Source organism: Peromyscus maniculatus, chromosome 10 (assembly GCF_049852395.1).
Source record: "Peromyscus maniculatus bairdii isolate BWxNUB_F1_BW_parent chromosome 10, HU_Pman_BW_mat_3.1, whole genome shotgun sequence".
In the NCBI taxonomy this organism is placed as follows: Eukaryota; Metazoa; Chordata; class Mammalia; order Rodentia; family Cricetidae; genus Peromyscus; species Peromyscus maniculatus.
The window spans coordinates 68,584,471-68,611,339 of record NC_134861.1 but is presented as its reverse complement, the minus strand read 5'-3'; the positions used below and the strand labels follow the sequence as shown (position 1 = coordinate 68,611,339).

The window sequence follows — 26,869 nt, the reverse complement described above, 5'->3', positions numbered from 1 at the left end:
TATGGGGGATTCTGGGAAAGATCAATCAGTCGATCAAATCTGACAACCAGGAGAGCAGCCTAGAAAAAAAGAAGTCTGTGAAGATTAGAAAGGAGAACAAACAGTAACTGATGACTAAGGAACTTTCTTCAGTCATCTCTGGGGCTAATTCACTTGAGTAACTCCTGTATGAATAACAAGTAACTGAGACGAGGCCAAAAATAACAGCTGCAGTGAATTCCATGCCGAGAGGACTGGGGGCCACGGCAGGAGACAGCTTAGTGAGGCAGACTCCACCATGCAAAGCTGAATTTCTGTTTTTGTCTTCAAGGCTTTGTGACATAAGGTGGGTCTTCATGGCACGCGCTCTGATTGGAGAACCCAGTCTAGCCACAACTGAGGCATATCAAAGCAGGGTTTAGTTGCCTGGCAACCAGCAATACAAGACCCATGAATCATCAGTCCGACTTGTTCCTAACTTGCAGTCATGAAAGACTTTCAAATCTTCAAAGACAATGAGCTTGCATGTTCCATAGATCTCAGGATATGGTCCTGCAGAGAAAGCTCTTATTCACCTACCCAAATACAAAATGTTCCTACAGCATTATTGAAATGAACTCGATAATCAAAAGACCTTCCCAGTAGCCTATGTGTTAAATATTCTCAGTCCTTACCTTGCTAGGACCATGGGCATATTACAACTGGGGAATTTCTGTTCACTAGGATGTTAAGGAAGGCAGTGTTTTTATGTCTCTAAAGGAAATGACACGTTCAGAGACCCCACCCAGAAATTCAATCTCAGAAGTTTGGTGGGGGCTCATCAGGCAGTGGAGGTGCACCCCTTTAATCCCAGCACTTGGAAGAGGAAGGCAAAGATTTGAATTTGAGGTCAGCGTAGACTATAAAGTGAGTTCTAGGACAGTCAAGTCTTGACAAAGAAACCCTGTCTCGAAAAACAAAAACCAACAACAACTGAAAAAAAATTAGTGGATGCAACCAGGGAAGTGTGATGGCCTTTTTTATTTCGCCCAAAGAGAAGGAGGAGTCAGCATGGAGTCACAGAGGATTGGATAGGGTGGCAAAAGATTCTAGAAAATTCCTTCTAAAAGCAAGTCTTATGACCAAGTAGATGACTCAGCAGGCAAAAGCACCTGCCAGTGAGCCTAAGGGCCTGAGTTCAATCCCCAGAACCGGGTAACATGGTCAGGTGTGGTGACGGATTTCCTACCCCAGCATTCTACTCAGATATGGCGGGTCAGTCTACTAGAAGCTTGAGGGCCAACCAGCCTGGAAACAAGAGAGAGCCTGCCTCACAAACAAGATGGAAGGAGAAAACCAAGTCCTGAAAGTTGTCCTCTGACCTACACACACACACTATTGCACACACACACAATAATAAATAAAAATTGTTTTTATTTTTATTTTTTTTAGAGTAAAAGCAGGACTTCCCCCCAAACCTTTGAGCAATGAAGTTACTAAAGCTGTTTTTGTTTTTTTTTTTTTTTTTTTTTTTTGGTTTTTCGAGACAGGGTTTCTCTGTGTAGCTTTGCGCCTTTCCTGGAGCTCACTTGGTAGCCCAGGCTGGCCTTGAACTCACAGAGATCTGCCTGGCTCTGCCTCCCAAGTGCTGGGATTAAAGGCGTGTGCCACCACCGCCCGGCTACTAAAGCTGTTTTTAACACGGACTTATGCCCCGGGAATATCTCAGTCCAAGGTTCACCTTTACACTCTGCTGTAAGGAATCGTCCCCAGGAAATCAAATTCTTTCTTCCTACTCAAACCCATACCAGGTGGGAAGGCAGCTCTCAGATGAATCTTGGGACAGACGGGAGGACATAAACATGACGCGTGTGGGCAGGATGGGGTAGGAACCTGCCAGGTGGTGTTTCCTCCAGGTACACTTACACTATCTGCCATCCTGGGAGCGCTTTGGCTTTTGTGAATCACAGACCAAGGAAGACAGCTTTGGGATATTAAAGCCATTTGTTGTGAAGATGTCTATTTTAGCTTTTGGAAGGAGGTGAAGGAGACGATGACGAGGCACACGAAATCCACTCATCGTTCCATCGCAGACCCGCCCCGCTGGGGCCAAAGTTCTGCTCTTTGGGAGCCTGCTTCGTCTCTTGCTGGAAGTTAGCACATCAAATCCAGATGCTGCTCGCACAGCCAGAGCCCCCCTGGTGGATGGCTCCAAAGTCAGGCTCGGTGCTGGCAGCAGGCCTGGACTGGCAGCCTGGCCAGTCCGCTGGGGAGAACAGACCCAGAGTCCAGCTCCCTGGGTCACCTCACAGGAACGGGCTGCTCCACGTGTGAGAAACTTGGTGTTGTTGGTCCCTCATGAGATCCCGTGATTTACAGAACTTCTTGCAGAGCTGGGTAGATGGTAAATGGAGAGCTGGGACAGGGAAAACCATGGCAGAATGAAGGTTGCCTCTTCTACTCCATGGATGCTCAATATACACACACACACCAAAACTATCTAAACAAGGAACCAGCTAGAGCCCCCTTTACAGAGAGGAAAGGGGTGATCCAGAGAGTCCCTGCCCTGTATATTCTCACTTGCGTTTTAAAACTTTTTAAAAAATATTTATTTATTGAGGGAGGGGCTTGCACTCCGTGGTGCAGACATAGATCAGGGGACAGCTCGCGGGTGTCAGTTCCTTCCTTCCACCGTGTGGTCTCCAGGGATCAAACTCAGGTCGGTAGGTCTAGGGCAAGCACTTTTACCCTTCTCCTGGTCCCCACCTGCGTTTCATTGTAATCCATGCGCACAGTAGGGCCTGCTATTCAGCATGCCGCAGGGCAGGGCACTGCTGGGTTCCTTTTCACCCTCCGCTGCTGAGTTCTCTGCACACACACCTTTCACTGTGTCCCAGCCTGTCTCAGCCTCCCAAGGCTGCTGTGTGTGCCCTGTGGACACACAGCACACAGTACAGATCAAGAGCTACATCACCTCCATCCGAATCGTGTCCCCGCTGATCCTCAGGTACGAACCTGCTCATAATGCCTGTCTTCTAGGTGCCCCGTTTCCTTAATCATGAAGTTAGGGTACCAGTGCACATTTCTAGGCGTGTTTTTTTTTTTGTTTTTTTTTTTTTTTTTTTGTTTTGTTTTTAAGGCAGGTGGTGGTGTTCAGAAGCAAGGGACTCTGGGCTCGTAGTTTTGCCACTTCGGGCTGTGTAACTGGGTTATTGTCCCCTCTCACAGGATCGCAGTGGGACTCAGTTAAAAGATAACAAGGGACCGGTTGATCCCGCCAAAGCTTGGATATGACTTAAGGGAAATCCCTACCCCACTCCCAGGTTTGTGTGGCCCTTCCTTAGAGCGTCGGTGCTGGGAGGTAGGGCCACTCTTGGAACAGCATTAAGGCTGTTTTCATAGTTTCCATGAGGGAGTTATTACAAGATACCAAGTCTAGCTCCCGAGATCATCTCTGGCTTTGTGACTCACCATCATGATGCACCCTAAATCCTTAAGAGAGACTAGAGCAGTAGAGCGGCCCTGGCTCAAGTTCCCAGCCTCCAAAACCATGATCTCGACATCCCACCCCCACCCCCTCTCTCTGAGACAGGATCTCCCTACTGTGTAGCCCTGGCCGTCCTGGAACTCGCTCTGTAGATCAGGCTGGCCTCGAACTCACAGAGATCCGCCTGCCTCTGCCTCCCGAGTGCTGGGATTAGAGATGCGCACCACCACCCCTGGCTCTTTTTCTTTACAGCAACACAGGAGAGAAGAATCCAAGTATCTGGCACGTGATGTTTGAAATTCAATGAGTCCTGGGGGCTGTCTTTCTATACGCTGTGAATATCTGTTGTTCCCATTGGTTAATAAATGAGCTGCTTTGGCCTATGGCAAGGCAGCTTAGAGGCAGGAGGGAATCCAAGGAGATGACAGGAAAGAGAAAGGCAGAATCTAGAGAGAGAGATGCCAGCCCGCCGCCTAAGGAACAACAGGCCAGCAGACCGGTAAGCCACGGAACACGTAGTGAAACATAGATTAATAGAAGTAGGTTAATTTAAGATATAGGAGCTAGCTAGCAAGAGGCCCACCATAGAACATACAGTTTGTAAAATAATATTAAGCCTCTGAGTGATTATTTTTTATAAGCAGCTGCAGGGCCAGGCGGGACTGGAGAATCCTTCCGACTACAGACGAGTGTTACATTTACTAGAAATGACATACATGTGCATGCAGGAAGGAGGGACTGGCAGGCATCCACTGCAGAATGCTTAGGTTGGGGAGGAGGGCTTAGGAGGAAAGGATTGATGATGGAAGAACTCTAGGCACCAGTGAGGTCATCCAGAACAGGATATTGTAAAAGCTGGTGGTTAGGAATGTTGGGCATGATGACATCACTATGTATCTTAAATTAAACTTGAGTTAATGGTAGGTTTTCCAAGAAGTGACCTCAGGGCTGAGTCTTAAGTGAAAGGAAAGCAGAGGGTCAAGACTGGTTCAGGATGAGGAAAAAGAAGAAATCATGCAGTCCCTCCCTCAGAGGGCCTAAAGGCTGAATCATACCGGCTGGATGTTGAATCTGGATGTTGCCTGGGAACAACACAGGACCACACTGGAGCCCACCATGAATAACTTGGCACATTCTAAACCAACCACCAAGAATCAGCTTTGTAGCCATGATCCTCAGGCCCTGCATGGTGCTGAAGTCAAATCCAACACAGGCGGCTGCACTCCTTCTGCCAGGCTCGCAGGGCCAAGTCTGTGCTGCTTGATTCCAATTCTTCATTAAAGGTGACTCCTCTGGAGAACTGGCCCATGTCTGGTGACTCTGAACATGCTTGCACATGGATGCACCAGAGTAACCACCAAGTATTATTTAAGGAACTCACACTGCATGCATTGCATAGGGTAATGTCTAGCTATTTAAAGCAATTTACTGGGACATTCTGGTGGGAAGTGGAGATGTAAATGAGGCACACACACACACACACACACACACACACACACACACACACACACACACACACCACTCACTGCACCAAGATGGTGGAGGGTAAATGGCACTTAGGGTTTGGGTGAGGTGTGAGGAGGTAGCTCAGCTGCATCACAAGAGCAATTAGAAAGCTCAACCTTCAAGACCACAGAACCACAGAGGTTTATTTCTGACTTCTGGTACAGAATATAAAATTAGCAGGCTATATCCCCTTTAATTTGAGAGTAAAACTGGGTCAAGAGAAACTGAAACACCCAGGGAGAGAGAAGCCACTGGGTTCTGAGCGGCTGGGCCGCAGTCTGCCCCTGTCTACTGGGGAAGGAGAGTCACCGAAGACTGCAGTATCTTTAAAAAAGTTTATTTATATGTATGCATGTGTGCCCACAGAGACCAGAGGAGCGAGTCATATCCCTTGGAGTGAAGCTGCAGGCTCTTTCCAGCCTGACTCCAGTCTTCTGGAAGTGCAGCGCTCTTAACCACTGAGCCATCTCCGGTCCCAGAGGGTGGAAGAGGGGGAGGTGGGGATGTAATCAATCTTGTAATGCCAATTCCAGAGAAACAACCCCTAAATGATTAACACGTCTGCCTGTAGAGTTGAGCAGAAATCCAATGCAGAAGGCCAAGGTACATATTGCTGAGCTTCGTGACTCTCCCAAAATGGTGATTTGTTTTGTTTTTTTTTTTAAAGTCAACTAAAAGCAAGTGGAGATGATGTACAGGTGATTTTTGTTTTCAGTAGATAGTAACTGTAACAAGTGCTGTGAGAGGAAACAGCTTTGTCCAGCAGAAGAGTGTCTGCCTTAGCCAAGCCGGGAGGCCAGGAAAGGCAGGTAGGAAAGGCCAGGATGAGGGCTGGAGAGATAGCTCAGTGGTTGAGAGCACTCGCTGCTCTTTCAGAGAATCTGGGTTAGGTTCCCAGCACCCACATAGCAACTCACAAGCATCTGTGACTCCACTTCCAGGGGATCTGATGCCCTCTCCTGACTCTGTGGGCAGTGGGCACACATGATGTTAGTTTTGATCGAGAGGTGGATAAGGAATGGCTGGTCTGGGCGGGGGTTGGGGTAGAGCTAGATAAGGTAATTGACTCTGGCCCTCCAACATTCCAGTCTCTCCGCAGTACAGCAATGGGAACCAATCATTCAGTCTCTGCAGACACAGCTTGCACACACTCTTGTGCGCGCACACACACACACACACATACACACACTCACACTCTCATATACCATCACATGTACTAACTCACTCACATGTACACTTAACACTCAGTCACATACAGACACATACATATACACTTATACATACTCAAACACGCTCACATATGCACTTACACACACATGTAGGCACACATTTATAATCACACATAGTAGTGTACACACACACACACCACCTTCCCCTCACAGGTCAGCGTTTGGGAGGGGAAAGCTTGGCAAGAGAAAGCTAAGGAACCAAGGTGGGCTGCAGTCTCCCTCGGGGTCGGGACCCTACCCGGCTGTCAATAGCATTGCTGAGAGGTGGAGGCTTAGACAGCCCACCGCGGGGCGGGGGCGGGGGGGGGGAATTCAGAGAACGGCGGGAACGTGTTTTTGTCCGGAGGACCCAGTCACGTGAAAGACAACGAGGCAGACCTCCCAGGAGTCACGAAGAGCCTGGGGAGTGGGGGCTTCTAGAAAGTGCTGGATCCTCCTTTCCGGTGTCACCAACCGCGAGGGAGCCTGCAAGTGGGGGCGGGCTGTACTTGAGCTGGTGACACGCAGAGGGGCGGGGCGGAGCGGAGCAGGAAGACGGAGAAAGGAGGGAAGAAAGGGAAGATCACGAAGAAAGGTGAGGGGAAGAGAGGGGACCTAGGGCCCGGGGTGGGGCGGTGGGCGTGAGCAGCGGGGGCGTGGGGAGACCGCCGCCGCTAGTGTGTGTGTGTGTGTGTGTGTGTGTGTGTGTGTGTGTGTGTAGGGGGCAGCTCCGCTCGGAAGCACTCACCCGCACAGGTGAGGCCACAGAGGTGACCGTGGCAGAGGTGGCCCTGGGCAGTGTCTTTCTCTGCTGGCTTTCCTTCCGGGCGTCCTGGGGACGTGGGCTGGGCAGACCCCTTCCCAGGCTCCGCCGCAGCGCGGCAGGCGTCTGATCTCCAATCCCTCCCCGCTAGGCTTCTCTCCAGGTGCCTCCGATTCCTGCTACCCCGAGCTGGGGTGCAAGCTTGGAGTTTTGCAGGCGGCCTCTGCATAGGCCTAGCCTTGGAATCTAGCTGGCTGATTCTGGGTCAACCTCCCCTCCCCCAACCCAGGCTGGGTCAGGCTGCCATTGCACCCCTAGTCCAGATCTCAAAATCTCTCTCTCTCTCTCTCTCTCTCTCTCTCTCTCTCTCTCTCTCTCTCTCTCTCTCTCTCTCTCTCTCTCTCTCTCTCTCTCTATGTAGCTTCACCCAGAAGGCTTGCCCAGATGCCCAAAGGAGGATGTCCCCCGGTCTGACTGTGCAAAAATAATCTAATTTGGCTGTAGGTGGCAAAGATTTCCTAGGATCTTATTTCCTAGAAAATCAGATTCCGGGGACCACTCTGACAACTGCTGTTCTATTGTTCAGACACCCACCAGTGTGCCCTGGTTCTGTGTCCTCATCCCTCACCCCTATCCTCGCCACAGCTCGATAGCTGTGCTCGACTAACAGGTGACAAAGCCAAGGCCCAGACACTTTCTATTCCTTGCCTCAATGCCCAGGACCCGCAAAGAAAGTCAAAATTAAAACTGGAGTGTCATGGGGCATTGTTCCAGATACCTTTAACACGGCACTCAGGTGGCAGAAACAGGCACATCTCTGTGGGATTGAGGACAGCCTAGTCGACATAAAGACAACTACGGTGACATAGTGAGACCCTGTCTCAAGGGGAGGGGTTACATGGAGGGTGCATAGTCAGGTTATTATACCCACCTTCAGTATCGAACACTGCAGGGGATCATGTTCCTCCCTGACACTAGGCACCCAAAATGTTTGCTCCCATTTCTTGCCCACGGAGTCACTAATGGAGCAAACACGATTTCCACTTTGTAGGGAAGCCAATGGGGCCCAGGGCTAGTGGGGAAGAGGAGGCTCATGGTCCACCTGGTGCGTGTCCATCCTTGCCAGCCCCAGGCTGTGTGGTCACCGTTGATGGCTCCTTCAGTAATTCCCCGGTGGTTGCACCACCCCTTCACTCCCAGGCATTTTCTTGACCTACGGTCTTCTTCTTAGCTCATCGATATTCCTTTGGGTTCAATGGTTCACATTCCCCGGCACTCTTTGTAGATGACCATGGCCAGGTCCCCTGCTTCACCATTCCTCCTGGTGATGGCAGTTTTCAAATTCATCTCTCCAGCCCTCCCCTAATCTGAAATTCCAGACCCAGATGCTCAACTATTTCAGTCTTTACTGGCCAATTCCAGGGTTTGCACACACACACACACACACACACACACACACACACACTCAGGCACTCAAATCCAATATTTTCAAACCCAAATTTCTTATCTTCACCCTTTCCAATGAGGTCTCAGTTCGAGTCTTCGGTTTCTTATCTAGACAGTTTCATCACTGACGAAACGTGCTGTCCTGCTCCCGGACAGTCCCCTCCCCCATCCTCTTGAAAGCTCAGGACTGTAGTGTCCTGGGGCGGGGGGCGGTCTGCACACCTGACAGGCAGGACACACCTTTATTCCTCCCCTGCCTTAGCACCTTGCCCTTATTCTTGGACCTTCTCCTAGTGAATGGTTCTTGGCTTACCCGACATCCTTTTAATCTGTGCTGTCTCTCCTACAGTGAATTTATCTTGGCCTTTGTCGCCTCATACTTGGCATGCCATAGACACTCAGCAAACATTTGAATAGTTATTAACTTTTAATAATGCTTTGAGATGTTTTAAAGACATAATTTGTAGGCAGTAAAACATGTGCACAGAGTGGCATTTCATGCCACTCGTAAATCAGACCTGTCACTGTGTGTGAGTATGTATGTGTGTGCGTGTGTGTATGGGGGTGTGCATAGGTGTGTATTGGGGAGTCGTTAGAAACTGAGATTGTAGGGACTGAAGAGAGAGCTCAGCAAGCGAGAGCACATACTGCTCTTAGGGAGGACCCAAGTTCAATTCCCAGCACCTACCTTAGGTGGCTTATAGCTGCCCATATGTAACTCCCAGCTCCAGGGGGATTTGACTCGTCTGGCCTCCATTAACACTGATACACCTCACATAATTAAAAATTAATAATCTTTTTTTTTTTTAAAAGAAGGACATTGAGAGTGTAGGGTTCATAAGACGGCTCCACGGGTAAAGGCACTTGCCACCAAGTTAGACGACTTAAGTTTGATTCCCGGGACCCCCATGATGAGAGAACTGACTCCTGCAACTTGTTCCCTGACCTCCATGTGTACGTGACACAACACACCCCCATCACACCCCAAAAAACAAATAATTGCTTAAAAACTGAGTTTACAGATGGCTGCAGACCAATAACCAAAGGAAAAAAAGTTCTCTAAGTTAGTGCCATTGATAGGAGGGGTGGGATGAAGCCTGGTGTATACATGTTCAGACCTGGTACAGTGAATCTCCTCTGCTTTCCTTAGTCAGCAGGCCAAGGAGCATTCAGAGCACTCAACGGGCATCGGAGTAAGGACGACGTCATCATGGCCTCGGTGTCCACTCATGGAAACCAAGAGAAGAGTCCCCACTTGCCACCACTGAGCAAGCAGGTATGCATGAGCTTGAGATTCTGAGGAAAACTATCACACGAGACTGTCCTTGGTTAATCATCTGACTGACGTGTGTGTGTGTGTGTGTGTGTGTGTGTGTGTGTGTGTGTGTGCAGGTGTGCAGGTATGTATGGGGGTTCCTGTACATGGAGACCAGGGATTGATGTTCAGCATCTTCCATGGTCACTATCCACCACTTTTCAATCTTTTATATTTATTTCTATATGATGAGTGCCGCACCCATGCGCATGCCGTGGCAAGTGTGTGGAGATCAGAGGACACCTTGCCGGAGTCGTGAGTCACTTCTCTCCTCTTACTGCGTGGATCCAATGGACTGAACTCAGGTCATCAGGCTTAGTAGCCCGTGCCTTTACCTTCTGAGCCAATTCACTAGCACTCACTTCAGTTTTTGAGACAGGGTCGCTCAGTGGACCAGGAGCTCACTGATGCAGCCAGACTAGCTAGCCAGTAAGTTACAAGGACGCCTCTGGCTCAGTTTCTTCCGTACTGAAGTTACAGACACATGCGACCTCACCCAGCTTTTCAAGTGGCTCTGGGAATCCAAACTCTGTTCCCCGTGTTTGTGTGGCGGGTACTTTAGCAACCAAGACAGCTCCTGAGCTTTGAACACCTTTTCTCAGCCCAGCCCTTGGTCAGGTGGATGCGGGGAAGATGGAATAAGGAGGAAAATGTGTTCAGGCTCTCCTGAAGATCCTGTTAAGGTTGTGTTTGCAAACCCTTTTCTTTATCCTTTTCTGTTCAGCATCCAGCTTTACTCTCTCACCATAACCAGTGACTGAGCAGGTGTACCGAGGCTGTGGTTTGTCCCTCACCGAATGACACAGCGCCTTATCTTCCCATTCTTGTTTCCCAGGGTTATTATTCTGAACATATGCTGCTGCATGCTGCTTTTAGCATAGCAGGATCCATAATTGCTAATTAGCCGTCAGATTGAGAGCTCAGATGCTAGCTTGTGGAGAACGGGTGTCGCCGCCGTTCAGGAGCATCTGGATGAGAAGGAGAACAAGTGGCTGATGGCTTACTGGAGTCCGTGTTCTCTGGAGTCAGCTTTGCAAGCTAGACACGGTTTCCAGGAGGAGAGGACGTTTAAGCAACAAAATACAGGCGAGACGGACAAACAGATGACAGCAGGTCACAAGGAGAGGCGTCTGGACACCTTAGCTGCCCCTGTGAAACAGAGAACTGTAAAACATTCATGCCATGACTGAAAAGGATCTCCCAAGCCCCATCTGGACACTTCTTTCTGATCTTGAGTGCTGGATTCACAGAAACTATGGTGGTCAGGTCTGAATGTATGTGTGTATCACCCTGGACATGTTGGAGGTTTTGTTTCTGCCGTGGCTACAGGGAAGACAAGAAACAAATACAGATATGGCTTGATTTACAATGGAGTGTTGTCTCAATCAACCCCACTATAAGTTGAAACCGTTGCTGGTTTAAAATGCTACTGGGAATCCCTAGCATGATGGTCCCCTGCAGAGTGCTGTGGATGTGACCTTGTGATCTCACTGCTAACTTGAAGCCATGCTGTCCAGCATCATGAGAAAATACCAGTGCTGCATATCGTTAGCTCAGGACAAGTGTCAGCTTCAAAATGTAGTTCCCACTTAATGTGTATCACTTTCAGAACGTGTGTATTAGTTATGGTTTCTGACCCAAAGCAAGTCAGGCAGGAAAGGGTTTATTCTTTTTACACTTCCACGTCACAGTTCATCATCAAAGGAAGTCAGGACAGGAACTCAAGCAGGGCAGGAGCTGATGAAAGGCCATGGAGGAATGCCACTTACTGGCTTACATGGCTTGTTCAGCCTGCTTTCTTTTGCTTTTTTTATTTGTTTGTTTGTTTCAAGACAAGGTTTCTCTGTGTAGTTTTGGTACCTGTCCTAGATTTCGCTCTGTAGACCAGGCTGGCCTCGAACTCCCAGAAATTCGCCTGCCTCGAGTGCTGGGATTAAAGGCATACGCCACCACCGCCCTGCTATGGAGGCATTTTTTTTAATTGAGGTTCCCTCCTCTGAGATGGCTTTAGCGTGTGTCAAGTTGACATAAAACTATGAAGCACAATATGCTAAAGTAAAATAACAATCTGAATCTCTGGGTTGGGGAGATGGCAAGATGCTCGGGGAGTTGGTAAAATGCCTGCTGCATAGCATGAGGACCCGAGTTCACATCTCCAACACCTGCAATCAATATCCAGGTGCAGCACACCTGTAATCCCAGTGCTGGGGAGACTGGGGTAGAGAGAGCATCCCTGAGGCTTGCTTGCGAATCAGACTAACTGAATCAGTGAGGCTCAGGTTGAATGAGAGATGTTGTCTTTAAAAACAAAACAGAACAACACACACACAAAACAAACAAAAACTAAAGAAAGAAAACACAGAAAGAGATAGACACACTGTCAACCTCTGGCCTCCACACATCTGCATGCATACTTACACACACACACACACACACACACACAGTATGAGCCACTAAGTCAGGGACCATCTGCATTTACCCTGGAAATGGGGAGGAGGGCTTGCCCTGAGGATCCGAAGTATAGACGGTACCACCAGTTGCCGGTCCCACTGTGTGCGTGGCCGTGGCTGCTGATCGTGGCTGCTCATCTCTGTGAGTCACACTGACCTCTGCATTCCTCCACTGTGTTGTGAGGCAGTGCAGAGACGTGAAAGACAGAGGTTACCAGCTTGCACTATGACAGAAGCATAGGCACCACAGGGTCCTTCTGCCCTGTGATTGTGTGTGTTTGCCAAGTGTGAAAGCGATGCCTGGGCCGTGAAATGGTGACCAGCACCCACATTGACGGTCACAAGAGAAGAGTCTTAAGAAAAACAAAGACAGTGACAAAGTCAACAAATCTGCCTTTACCACGGATGCCACGGTGAGCTGGAGCTTCACTAGGCAAAGGAGCATGACAGCATTGTGATTACAGTGAGGCCAGGGCAGCCTGCAGCAGAGCACCGACCTGGTTGCTTGCGGTACTCAGCCTGGGAGAGCTGTTCTGCACACCCTGATCACTGAACCGCCCTCTCTCAAGTGGAAATTCCACCTTGGCCAAGTCAATGCGGCGAAGCCAATTAAAAAGCAGTGACTAGTGGCCATGGGTCGGAGCTGGCAACCAGGCAGGAGCAGGCGCCATCCCATTTCCCTCCAGAGGGAACACACTGGAGACTTAGCTGGCCTCAATGTTTTGTTACCTGGCTTTTGTTTATTGGTTTACTTTGAGGTAGGACCTCACTATTTAGCCTAGGCTATCCTTGTGCTCAGGATCCTCCGGCCTCAGCCTCCCGGGTGCCTGAGCTCTGTTAACCCACACTGTCTTTCTCCACAGAGCCTGTTGTTTTGCCCCAAATCAAAGCTGCACATCCACAGAGGAGAGATTGCCAAGATTATCCGAGAGTGTCAAGAGGAAAGTTTCTGGAAGAGAGGTACTCACACCCTCTGGCTCTTAAAATTAACAGTTTAATAACCAACAATTTAATAACAAATAAATGATTCAATTTAATAAATTTACTAAGTAAATTAACAATTGATGATTTAATAATTAATGTCGCAACCATAGAATACCGCCGTGTCCTATTAGGATAGAATCATGCTGACCAATTAATTTTGAGCAGGAAATTTGCCTAAGTCCCTAAAGAACTATGGTTTTTATGGAGGTTTACCGTTTGAATCCATGCTGTTCTCTTCAGGCAGAGATAATATGCAGTTATTCAGCACTCTACCTCAGCCAGTAAAAGCAGATGCATGCGTGACTCTTCCTTTCAGGGAAGTGAGAACACAGGCCAGGAATATTATATAACATGTCTTGCCACCACAAAGCAGAGCTAAGTAAATTCCACCAGAGTCTCAGCTCAGATGTGGTGTCAGGCTCGTCTGGCCTTCAGCCCACAGCCTCACACACAGGGAATACCTCAGAAATGTTTGTTGATTGGACTGGAGCTGGCGGCATCCATCAATCCTTCTCTCTACATTATTATTTTCTCCTGAGTTGCTTCCTCATCCTAGGGTTGCCTTACATAAGACAAGGCTGTGAATTCAGGCTGTATTAAAATTCCTTTTGGTTTAATAAGTTCATAATTTGACATTTGAGAGTGGCATAATGGAACCTATTCATCCAGCCCAGTACTGTGTACATTATTGGCAGAGGCGTAATTGAGACTGCAGTATTCTTGACATCATAAACATTCAGAGTCTGTATCAACCACTTATAACGTATCCAACATGCATCACTGTGGTTATTGATTGTTTTTCTAGACTCTCGTGTCGTTTCTGATAAGCTCTGAGCCAGGAGTTTAACTGACCTGGTAGATCTACATGTCAGTTAGCCTGCCATATTGGTCTCGCCTCGGTTGCTAGGAAGGCTCTTGCTTTTGGAAGAGGCCATCTGACACATTTTGAGGAAACTGGAAACCTTTATGCCAGACTCTACAGACTACACTAAAAACCTTAACTAAACGATGCATGTGCTTTTCGGGAGTGGATCCTGTTTCTAACCTTCAATGTGCCTCTTTAGGCACATATCCAAAGGAGGGACAAAAATGTTATGAAAGACAGAAATGAAAACAGAAACAGCAGGAACCTGCCCCTAGATTGAAACAGATTGGACATCCAACACAATGCATAATCCTTGATCTTCCACATTGGAAAAAAACCTGCAGCTATGAAGGACATTCTTAGAGTAGCTGGAGAGATTAGAATATAGATTGTGCATTAGTTAATATCATTCCTCTAGAGTCTTAGTATTCAAACAGAAATTTTTTGACTATGCTCGTGGTCTGGTGGTTGTTTGGGGGACATTAACTTGATTTTAGAAGCTACCTGTTAAAATATTCAGTTATAAAGAGTGATGGTGTTTGCAAATTTCAAATGGCTCAGAAAAAATAATGACAGAGATACAAGCAAAATATAGGGATGTATCCAGAGATACATAATTAATGCATCTAAAAGAAGGCTCTACAGAAGTTCATGGTATTGCTTTTCAAAACTTATGTAGGATTAAAAACATCAAAATATAGCTGGGCAGTGATGGAGCATGTCTTTAATTCCAGCACTCAGGAGGCAGAGGCAGGCAGACCTCTGAGCTCGAGGCTGGCCTGGTCTACGAAAATGAGTTCCAGGACAGCCAGGCTACACAGAGAAATGCTGTCTTGAAAAACCAAAAAAGAGTGTGTGTGTGTGTATATATATACATATATATAATATATATTATATATAACATATGTATTTTCACACATATATTTTACATATATATGTAAAAGTAACTCCCACATTTACAGCTAAGTGAACACACACTAAGAGACCCCTGTTGGATGTAGCCATTGGAGTCATGTGTATATAAAGTGCTCCGTAAACACGGATGTCAGAGATCGAGTTGAATGTGAGGTGTCAGTTCAGATTAACGCTGTGCACCAGGCTGAGCAATTGGGATAAAACCTTAAAAAAATTCTCCATGTAGTCTTAACAAAATATTTGTTAACTAGTGATATACAAAGTGAATAATGCTGAGTATGGTGACGCACACCTTTAATCCCAGCACTTGGGAGGCAGAGGCAGGTGGATCTCTGTGAGTTCAAGGCCAGCCTGGGCTACAGATCGAGTTCCAGGACAGCCAGGGCTACAGGGCTGTCTGGGAGGGAAAAAAAAAAAGTGAATAAAACTCACTGCCAAGTTAGGCAAGAAAAAAAAATCTTAGAATAACTATCCCTGATTTCTAGGTGAGAGGCTGAGCTGTTCGTCTTTTCAAATTGTGTCTGGTGAAGATGTGCATGCATGCATGGGCATGTCTTACAGTTTAGAGTTAGAGGACTGCTTACAGGAACTGATTCGCTCTTCCCATCACGCGTGTCCTGGGGATCAGGCTCAGGTCACCGTGCTCGGAGGAGATGTGTTTGTACCCGCTGAGCAATCTCACCTGCCCCAGGGACCATGTGTTAAGATGCTAATATTGAGGGGATTTGTTTGTTTGTTTTACAGCTCTGCCTTTTTCTCTTATAAGCATGCTTGTCACCCAGGGACTTGTCCACCAAGGTAAGAGTGGGTATTTACCCTTTAACTTCAGGGAGCCCAGTTTCTGTGGCCTTTCCTGCAACCCTGGGACATTTATTTTATTGGTTGAAGATTTTTGTTTCATGTGGGCATTTGGTTGTTTTTAGCTAATGCAATGAGTCTTTTTCTGTCCCACCAGCCAGCTCCCGCTTCTTATTAACTATGAAAGCTCGGCCTATAGCTTAGGCTTGTCCCACTAGCTCTTATAACCTAAATTAACTCATTTATATTAATCTATGTTGGACCACATGGCTTTTACCTCTCTCCCATTCTGTGTGTCTGACTTGTTCTGTGCCTGGCTGGCTTCTCCGCCTCTCTTTTTCCCAGAGTCCTCTCTGTGCCTGGAAGTTCCATCTATACCTCCTGCCTAGCTATTGGTCACTTAGCTCTTTACTAAACCAATCAGAAGGCACCTTGGCAAAGACAAGTCTTCACAGGGAGATTATTCCACAATGAGCTAAAGCTTCTCTCTCTGCAAAAGAATTCCTCACCTTTGGAAAGACTGAACGTATTTGACTACTTGATAAAGGGAAATTCGAGTTACAGATGCCATTAAGGTTGTTAGCTGACTTTAAAATAGATTGTCATTGATTTGTTTTTCATCTGAAGAGGGACTGTAAGTGGAGCAGGGGACCTCGAGGCATAACTAGAGAGACAACAGGTTTGGACTCAGCATGACTGGCTTTGAATACCAAGGGAAGGGCCATGAATGTAGTGGCTAGTGTCCCTGTTGCCATGACTACAAAAGCAGCTTAAGGAAGGAGGGACTTATTGTGGCTCATTGGTAGCAGGACAGTGAGGCACCTGGTCACATTGTGACTGTTATCGGGAAGCAGAAAGTGGGAAGGAAGTCTGGTCAGGCTATGAAACCTCAACAGCCATCTCCGGAGACTGTTTCCTTCCATGAGGCTCCACTCCTGAAGTTTCTACAACCCAAACAGCACCCCCCTCCGGGGACCATGTGTTCAAACACATGAGCCTGTGGGGGTCACATCACACAAACCACAACAGTGAGCTAAGGAGTGTGTTGGGGGCTCGGGTTTTCAGAAAAGAAGGCAGCCCATTGAGAACTGCAGTTACCACCTTGGCTTGTCCCTATACTGAGTTTGGACCTTTGACCTCAAGACCTGTAAGATAATAAATTCACATCACTTAAGCCCCTGAGCTGGTGGCCATCTCTTATGGCAGACATAGGGACTCCAACAGTGCCTGTCTCTTAGAGAAGTTCCTGTGTCTCCCAATGGACCTGACCCTCTGTAAGGCCATCTTATGGAATGCTGCTAATTGCCATGATTTTTAAAATGTCTAGGAAAAAAAAAAAAACTTTAGTAAAGATAGATGTCATTGATAAAAGTAAAAAAGGAAGAAAAAAATCAACGTCTCTAAACATGAGGGGAAAATATCCTGTTTCTTTTTCTTTTCTTTTTTTTTTCTTGAAGATCAGCATGTCACATGTCTAAGAAAATTCCCCTTTGGTTCCTGTTATCCATAAAGGTCTTATATGAAATATGATTTCATTTTTATAACTTGAAGACAGTCTTTTTGTAGAAATGAATTCACCAATTTTTGCTCAATTATTTTTGATGCAGAAATATGGCCAGAATCTATGGAATGAGGCCTTATAAATATCCACTTACCCCCCAATCTATCCAACCTCTTGCGTCTGTGTTATTCAGGGTTGTATGTTAGTTTCCTACAGCTGCTAAAATAAATCACTGTGAGCACAGTAGCTTAAGATAGCATACATTTATTATCCAGAGGCCACAGTCAGAAGGGTTCTCACTTGGGGCTCAAGAGGTGGCTCAGTGATTAAGAGGACTGGCTGCTCTTCTTTAGGACCTGAGTTCAATTCCCAGCACCCACACGGTGACTCACAACTATCTATAATGGGATCTGATCTCCTCTTTTGACATTCAGGTGTATAGGTAGATGGAGCACTGATATACATAAATAAATATTTTTTAAAAAGAAGAATGGGTCTCATTAGATTAAACTCAAGATGGGGTACAGTTGTGTTTCTCCTGGAAGTTCATCTTGCGTGTCCCCAACGCCCCCCCCTTCAGCTTCTAGAGGCTACCTATGCTCCTTGGCTGGTGGCATCCTGCTATGTCTCCAAAGCCAGCTGTGTTGAGCCAAGCTTTTCCACCTCTGATCTCCTCAATGCCGACCAGAGGTCATTGTGATTATGCTTAATCCACCTGGCCCATTCAGGACCACCTCCCTACTTTAAAATCATCTGACTAGGCAACTTAATCCTTCTCTATACTATTCATTCCTTTCTGTAATATAATATATCCAAAGTTTGCCAAGGTTTATGGTATGGACTTATTTAGAAGCCGGCTAATCTGCCTAGTGCCTAGCACAAGCTATAATGTTTTCATTTAAAAATTATGATGGGCTTGACACCTGTCTTCAATTCCAGTACTTGGGAGCAGCAGAGGTGTGTAGATCATCAGCCTGGTCTACATAGCAAGTTCTAGGATAGTCAGGGCTAATGGAGACACTGCCATAAATAAATAGATAAATAAATAAATAGGTAGATAGATAGATAGATGGATAGATAGATAGATAAAGAGTTGATTTATATACTGTGAACCTCCGAGTTGAACTTACTCTGTTGAGTTAACTCTTTAAAGTAGAGCATGGTGACTAGTCTCTTTGAATCCATTTCAATTGGCCTTTAATTGTGGATTCCATATTGTTGACTACATGTTAAAGCCAATATTTACCATTTGCCTGAGATGGCTTCAGAGGGTTAACTTCAACTACAGGTTGAATTGTAACTCTTCTAAAATCATTTCTTCAGATTAGTAACATGCACACCTTAGAGATGTTATAGCTTAAGCTTGGATGTTTTCCTTACAAATTTAAATAAATTATTAGATGAAATAATACATTTCTATATTACTCTTCAGGTTATTTAGCTGCTAATCCAAGATTTGGATCATTACCTAAAGTTGCACGTAAGTCATAAAAACAGATTTGGGCTGGGGAGGTAGCTAGGTGGTTTGAAGCACCAAGGCCCCGAGTTCATTTCCCAGCATTAAAACAAACTGAAAAAGCTGATTGATTTGGACAAAGTTTATAAGAACTGAGGATATGAGTGTCAGCTTCCGCCTGTTGCCTGGACTGACTCTAACAAAGCACTCTCCATTCTCCACCGCTGGCCTGCAGTCTCCTGGTTCACCCCAGCACTTTCTGATCTGCAGGTTAACAGCAGGGACTTGGGCCAGTGTCATCTTTAAAGCGTGAGCAAAGACTAGCAAGATATATACAGTATTCTCAGTATCCTTGAGAGATAGGCTCCAGGACCCACAGGTACCCATTTCTGCAGGGGTCTAAGTCTCTCTTAAAGTGATGGGCATTTACATCTGATGGTGCACATCCTTCTATCTACTTTAAAGACACTCTCCAGGTCCCTGTAACACACAATACAATGCAAACACTATGTGTGTGGTTGATGCATGACATGCTTGGGAATGATGCACAAAAGGCCGGTACATGTTTGGAATAGATGCAGATTTTTTTTTTTTAATTTTTTTTAGTCTGTTGTTGGTTAAACACACAGCTGTAGAACCTGTGGGTGTGGAACCAATGGCAATAAGATTGTCAACAGCAAAGCCTTTGAGTGGCAGGTTCATTAGGGAGTTACGTTTGTTCTCTTCGCTTAATCAGTCTTTAAAAAATGTTATCTAGAGTACACATTAAAAAGTGAGTAATTTGCCGGGCAGTGGTGGCGCATGCCTTTAATCCCAGCACTCGGGAGGCAGAGCCAGGCGGATCTCTGTGAGTTCGAGGCCAGCCTGGGCTACAAAGTGAGTTCCAGGAAAGGCTCAAAGCTACACGGAGAAACCCTGTCTCAACCTCCCCCCCCCAAAAAAAAAAGTGAGTAATTTACTGAAATGTCTAGGTTTCTTCTCCTTGGTACACATAGATGGTTTATGTTAGAAGAATAATCCAGTTTACAAATTGAGTCTCACTTCCAGCTAGGGGAACAGGTTGAAGATTTCTCCTACAGGAGGTTTCTCCTCTCTATGACTTACTTTCCAGAGGCAAGAGAGGAAAAAAAAAAACCAGCAATGCCACGAGGCTTCACCACCCCGTGACACAGAGCTATTATTACCTGACCCAGACCCACCCTCCCTCGCCTGGCAGCCTCAGCTGTTGGTTTGACAGTGGGGTCGCGCTCTGGATGCCCACGCAGGCACAGCCCCAGTGTGTGCTCTGCCCTGGGCCTCCTCATGTCAGCTCAAAGCAGAGACCACACCTGTCCTTAGCAGAGGCTTGTTTTACTGGAGAAGTGACTGAGCCGTGTTAGGAAGGTGGAGGCAATGGTTAATGGACAGAACTCTGAGCTTTTCTATGAACTGTCTGTGTCTCCTAACCTGCTTTTACAGTGGCTGGTCTCCTGGGATTTGGCCTGGGGAAGGCTTCCTATATCAGAGTGTGCCAGAGTAAATTCCACTCCTTCGAGGATCAGCTCCGGGGCGCTGGTTTCGGTCCCGAGCATAACAGGTTTGTCGTCTGGTGGGGGGATTGTAATGAAGATAATTATAAGAAATGGAGTAGCCAGGTGTAGTGGCAACGCCTTTAATCCCAACACTTGGGAGGCAGAGGCAGGAGGATCTCTGAGTTTGAGGCCAAGCAGCTTGGTCAGTCTATATAGTGAATTCCAGGACAGCCAGAGCTATATAGTGAGACCCTGTCTCAAGAAAACAAAAAACAGGCCGGGTGGTGGTGGTGCACGCCTTTAGAGGCAGGTGGATCTCTGTGAGTTAGAGGCCAGCCTGGTCTACAGAGCGAGATCCAGCACAGGCACCAAAACTACACAGAGAAACCCTGTCTCAAAAAAAAAAAGAAAACATAAAACAAACAAGAAGCAAAGTGAAAGATTACTCTCTGTAATATTAAGCACATTAACAATTTTTTTGCTTGAGAAAAAACTCTTTAACCCTCAAGCTTTGATTTATTACTGTTCAATTTTAATATTTATTTATTTATTACCTAACTTAATCACCTATTTTATTTACTTAATGTGTGAGATTTAATGAGCACCTACTACATTCTGGGCCTTGTATAAATCTCTGAGGAATTCCTTGGTGAGTAGATGTATCTTCTGTCGTAGCACAGTGGCTGAACATTTAAACCTTCTTCCTCACTGCGGAGCTTCTCAGAGCCCTTAATATCACACACACATCACACACATACATATACACACACGCAAACATACACGTGCACACACATATACACACGTACATACATATACACACACATTCACACACACTTGCACACATTCACATACACACATATACACACACATACACACATACACGCAAACATACACACACATGCACACACACATTCACACACACACATTCACATACACACACATATACACACGCACACACATACACACACACAAACATACACACACATAAACACACACACGTACACACACATTCACATACACACGCACACACACATACACACAAATGCACACACACATACATGCATGCAAACATACATACATACACACACACACACACACACACACACAATGTATCCTGATAGCTATAGTTATTCTCCCCGGGGACATAAGTAGTAGGGTTAGAGTTTACAGTGTGCCCTGTGCTCCCAGGGGACTTGGGCTAAGAGCCAGGTTCTACCACACTTTTCTTAAACTCAAATCTTCAGGTTTCTCATCTGTCCAAAATGATGACCAGGACAACTTCCCCAAGGTGTTTTGGGGAAGGAAAATGCTTATTCATGACACTGTTTCTACTGTTGTGCCACAGAACTAGTTGGGGACACATTCCTCTAAAGACCCCTCACTTGTCACAGCTGATTTCTTTTCTTGTTTTCTTTTAGAGAGCATCTCATGTAGTCCAGGCTAGTTTCAAACTTGCCCTGCAGTCCAAGGATGACCTTGAACTTTGTATCCTGCCCCCTGGGAACGCCTGTTGTGTGAGCCTGTCCAACACCAGCACTGTAAAGCCTATCGTGTGTGTGTGTGTGTGTGTGTGTGTGTGTGTGTGTGTGTGTGTGTGGTGCTGGGGTTGAACATGGAGCCTTGGGGATGCTAGGAAGCACTCCACCGGGCCGGTCACAGTGTGTTCTGCTTGAGGGGCAGCAGCAAAAGCAATATTGGGTTAGATGTCAAGGTCAAGTTGTCCTGGCTGTGTGACTTTAGAATGCTGCAGTCCCTGGTCTGGTAGAAGTGGATAGACTAGCCATCGTCCCTATCCTGTAAGTCACATGCAGTTGAGAACTGTGCAGAGATTCTCAGAAGACATTGGTGGCTGAGGTGATATGTTGTGTACCCTAATAAAATTTGCTTGAAGATCAGAGAACAGAACAAGTCACTAGATTAAACATAGAAGCCAGGCAGTGGTAGCACACATCTTTAATCCTAGCACTCGAGAGGCAGAGATCCATCTGGATCTCTATGAGTTCAAAGCCATCCTGGACTACATGAGATTGACTCAGTCCAGGAGAGAAACAGAGCCAGGCAGTGATGACACACACCTTTAATCCCAATACTTGGGAGTCACACGCCTTTAATCCCAGCACTAGGAAGACAGGAAATGGTGTGGGTGGGCAGAGAAAGGTATATAAGGCGTGAGGAGACAGGAACTAAAGTCTTTCGGCTGAGGAAAGCGTTTCAGGCTGAGGAGTCCTAGAGGTAAGAGGTGGCTTGTTTCTTTGTCTCTCTGATCTCTCAGGCCAATTTGTTAGGGTACACAATACATCACCACAGGTGGCTGTAGGTAGACAAGACTTCAGTGTCCCATTTGTTTCCAAACCCTGACATTTCCCTTGGTGGGTACAAGGCCAACAGAGAGGCATTGACTCTGTGTTTACGGACAACTCCAGTGCCACTCCATCCTTGCAAAGCTGTGTTTTGGGGTCAACTTACAGAGTAGCTGGCCCAGGATTCTGGTGTGTACAGGGAAAACAGAGAAAGGCATTGTCAGCAAAGCGCGCATTGTGTTGACTCTTCTCCTTCCCTTTTCCATTGTGGGACTCTCTCTTGCTGTGAACCCAGGATCGGGTTCTGGAACAAGGATGAAATCTGCATTTCCCAGACAGTCTCTAGACATCGTTCATGTCCATAGGAGGAAGTGGTTGAGGTTAAATGGTCTCTGGGGTCCCTTTCAGATTGACACTCTGTCAATCTGTATTGCCTGCCGGCTTCTGGCATCAAAAGCACTGTGGGCTGCCTTATGGAACGAGGTAACCCGTGGCTGAGCCCTGTGTGAAAGGCCACTACCCTCTCTTCTCAGAGGCACTGAGTCACAAGACCATTTGATTTTCTGGTGAACTAAAAGGATGGCAGGCTCCTAACGAAGTTGCAGTCCAAGAGAAGGTGGTGTGTACTTTTATTATTTTTTAGACGAGAATCTTACTATACTGCCCAGCCTGGCCTCCCTCCACTCAGCTTAGCTCCTGAGCTCTGGGACTACAGGAGTACACCATCACACCTGAAACATTTTACGATTTATTTTTTGTTGTGGTAGAAATTACTTCAGTGATTCAAGGTCAAAGAGTCATGATGTTTATTTAGCTTGTGTGTGTGTGACTCTGTGCACAAATACAACCATCTGTTTCAACATAAACATCATCACTGAGTGAAATTTAGTTAATTGTAACCCAAGAAACAACTATTGCCGGGCGGTGGTGGCGCACACCTTTAATCCCAGCACTGGGGAGGCAGAGGCAGGCGGATCTCTGTGAGTTCGAGGCCAGAACTAACAAGTGAGTTCCAGGAAAGGCACAAAGCTACACAGAGAAACCCTGTCTCGAAAAACCAAAAAAAAAAAACCAAACTATTATTCCTTTTTTTTTTTTTTTTAATAAAAAAAAAGGAAGCCAGTGAACTGTAGAATCGAAAATGTCTCTACACATCGCTTGCTCTGGTAGGATGAGAGCTTGAGGAGCTGAGGGATGGCTCAGCCACAGAAGGTTCTCTTTGTGCTATCATGAGGACCTGAGTTTGGATCCTAGGGCCCACCTAAAGGCTGAGCATCCAGCCTAGCCTAATCAATAAGCTTTACGTTTAGTGAGAGACCATGACAGCCAATGTCGACCTCTGGCTTCCACGGGCACCCACACAGCAGGTACACCCCCACGCCCATGTGCACATGCCCATGCAAACACATACCTATGGCACGGACACACACAAAGAATTCCCACTGTTAAAGTAAGAGTCACCACCTGTTTCTGCCTCTCTTCTAGGCACTGCCTGCTCACCTGTGAGGAGTGTAAAACCAGGCGTGGATTAAGCGAGAAGGAAGGGTCACAGCCATCTGCTTCCTAAACCTGCCTGTGCTTTTCACTGATTTCTAAACCTCTGAATTTGTACACCTTTAAACTTTCAAGTGTACTTTAAGATAATATACTTCTATTGAAACAGACAAACCTTGTAATTCTCGCGTTCCTTGGAAATGCTTGTGGTGGAAGGCTCTCGACTGACTTCAGCATGGCCCGTTCTTCTGTTCTTTAAGAACGTGTTGGGAGTCCTGCACACTATGCAAGAAATGCTTACATCCCACATGGCTTAAAGCTTCCTGAGAGAAATTTGAATTTCTTTCACTCTGCTTTTTAATCTTTTTTTTTTTTCCCAGTGATTTAAGTTCTCTGGTAGGGAAGAGGAATTAATGATATATGGGAAGCCATGACCCAAAGAAAATTCATGTATTGGAACTAGAAATCCAGGAAAGATTGTGTTTTAGTACTAGAAGTCCATCCTCAAGTCTAGGGGCTGAGATCTGTAACTCGATGGAAAACATTTCCTGTGAAAGGGTCACCTTACAAAGCAGCTTGTGTGCTCAGCGTGACTCGGTGGCTCATCACAATCACGGAGCTGTAAAGTGCCCATCATCTGTAGGTGACCTGTTGGGCTCATGGGTACATTCTCATGGTCAGCACTCAACATCGGCTTCTTTTTACCAATTATTTGTGGCCTCAGAGAAAAAAAGACAACTTCCTAACCTGTTCTCCCAGGGAGCAGCTTACTGGAAGGAGAACCGGAGGACTGAATTAATCCTAAAAATGAGAAACTCTTGGGACTTCCGGGAGCTCAGAGGCAGCCAATGCGATGGATGGCACAGGTTGTACTTCTCCAGACAATCTCTTATTGGAAAGTGCGGTTCTTCCTTTTTGGAGCCTTTTGCTCTATGGCCGGTTGGCTGAGCCCTGGGTGAAAGCTACCCTTGCGTCTCTGCAGCTTCTCAGGAAAATGCTTTGTCTACAAACCACCATTTAAATATGGGGTGGGGGTGGGGGGCTGCTTTTGCTCAATATATCTGCAAGCCTGGACCATGGAGGTAGAAAGGGAAATTTCATCGGAGTTAATATTTGATGTGAAACCATTTCATTTTAAGCGTCAACAACACTTGGAAGTCTATTTTTGTGTGATCATTAACTGAATGCAATGGAGTGGTTGACAGAGTTGATTTTTATATGACATATCCTGTTTGACAGTCAATAAAATTCTATTTCTGAAAATCAAAAGGCAGAGCCGGTATGCTAGCGTTTTCTTCTTTCGTTGTTGTGTTGGGAGTTGAGTCCAGGACCTTGTGAATGCTGGACAAGTGTAGGAGGCACAGAGGTCCTTGTGCTCACAGATAAGCATGAGGGAACCTGGAAAGTTAAACACATGGGTTGTTCCTTCAAAGGGAGGGATTCAGAACATGTCATCCACCCAGAAGGCTGGGAATGGGTGTGTTTAATAGCCTGGTGACCTTTGCACTGTGTGGCCAAGACCACACCAGATCCTCCCTTCAGCCCTTATCATGAGGTTTTGCCGTCAATCTATAAACCCATCTTTATGGAAGGTGTCACACGTACTTTACAAAAAATTTCGATGCAGTCGCCTCTGATCTTTCTTTAGCTTGCTTTGTTCCTCAAGGAGATTTATGTGTGCTTTATTGTGCACACAGAATTGAATTAATGATCACCAGGAAACTTTCCACCAAGTTATGCTGTGCTTGAACATGCCTATAATAAACTGCTCGGGGCCATACTCCCAAAGTTTGAACCAACACCAACTACTTAGTTGTGTTGAACCGAACAACCTTCTTCTCTCCCTCGGATTGTTACTCCACTGGCTGGAGTGGTTGCAGAGATACCCCCTTCCTTCCCACTCCTCCAATCCCCCCCTACACACACCCCACACACACTGCAGACACTATCAATAAACTACACCCCAGCCCCTGACTTTATGAATGCAGTTTAACTTTGGCTCTGACAAGAAAAAGTTGGTGGTTCAGCTAACCCAGCTCTTGGCCACAGTGTAGAATGTGGCACAATCACTTCTGCCATGGCAGAAAGGTATCTCTCAGGAACCAGAACACTGTCACATTGCTGAGCACAGCCAATCAATGTTACAAATCAGGCTCTGGCCACCGGGGAAAAACATGAGTGTCACCACCATAAATAGAAACTTTTTCTTTTGTTAATTGTTGACATCTCAGTCAAACAGGGTCTATGGCTTGGCCTGTCTGCTTTTTGTTAAGTGGATCGTTGATTTCTTGAAGTGGTTTCCTATGGTGATCTGCCTTGGTGTGAGAACTAGTCTACAGAAAGGAAACTGGAAGGTTGCCCAGTAGGTCTTGATCATTCTGCTGTGGATCTTCAGTACCCACCAGGATGCGGGCATCCAGGGCAGAAGTCTGCCGTGGGGTGTCAGGAGTAGTGTCTGTACTTTTAGCAATCACCAGCATTCACCATCAAGTGGGCTGTAAAGTTGTGAAAGAACTTTCACGATGTGGAGGGATAACAAAACAAAACAACAACAAAACTTAGCAAGGGACATCAGGTTAAAACTGCAGATAAACTTGCAGGAAAGCAAAAATCAGTGGGACAAAATGGTAAAAAGTGTCCCTAGCCAGCTCATCTGGAGACATCCATACGGGAGAACGAGAGCATGAGATAACCCACTAGGATGCCACTCAGTTCACGGTGTCCTGGTAAAGCCATTGTATGATGAAATATCTTAAGTCACAACTACATTTAGTAGACCTAGCCTACATAACAGCACACCCAGGCCCACCCTAAGAACAATGCCTACAGTTGGATAGGAGTCTAACATAAGGCCTGTTTTATAATAGTCTGGAATCTATAAATCCATCTCATAGGATCTGATGGACTCTGTA

At 46.3% G+C, this 26,869-nt stretch overlaps 1 protein-coding gene across 2 annotated transcripts; it reads left to right on the top strand.

Moving 5' to 3' along the window:
- Positions 1 to 6,479: 6,479 nt before the first annotated feature.
- On the top strand, positions 6,480 to 25,226 carry Ociad2 (OCIA domain containing 2). Of its 2 annotated transcripts, none has more exons than XM_006979698.4 (7): positions 6,480 to 6,754; positions 9,519 to 9,644; positions 12,997 to 13,093; positions 15,642 to 15,695; positions 18,629 to 18,676; positions 20,111 to 20,228; positions 23,949 to 25,226. In XM_006979698.4, exons 2-7 carry the CDS (start codon positions 9,579 to 9,581, stop codon positions 24,028 to 24,030), a joined length of 465 nt encoding a protein of 154 aa, XP_006979760.1. In that variant the 5' UTR covers positions 6,480 to 6,754; positions 9,519 to 9,578; the 3' UTR covers positions 24,031 to 25,226. The 2 variants fall into 2 exon arrangements, with proteins under 2 accessions (XP_006979760.1, XP_076402555.1); XM_076546440.1 differs by having other exon boundaries at positions 6,689 to 6,754; positions 9,523 to 9,644.
- Positions 25,227 to 26,869: the final 1,643 nt, after the last annotated feature.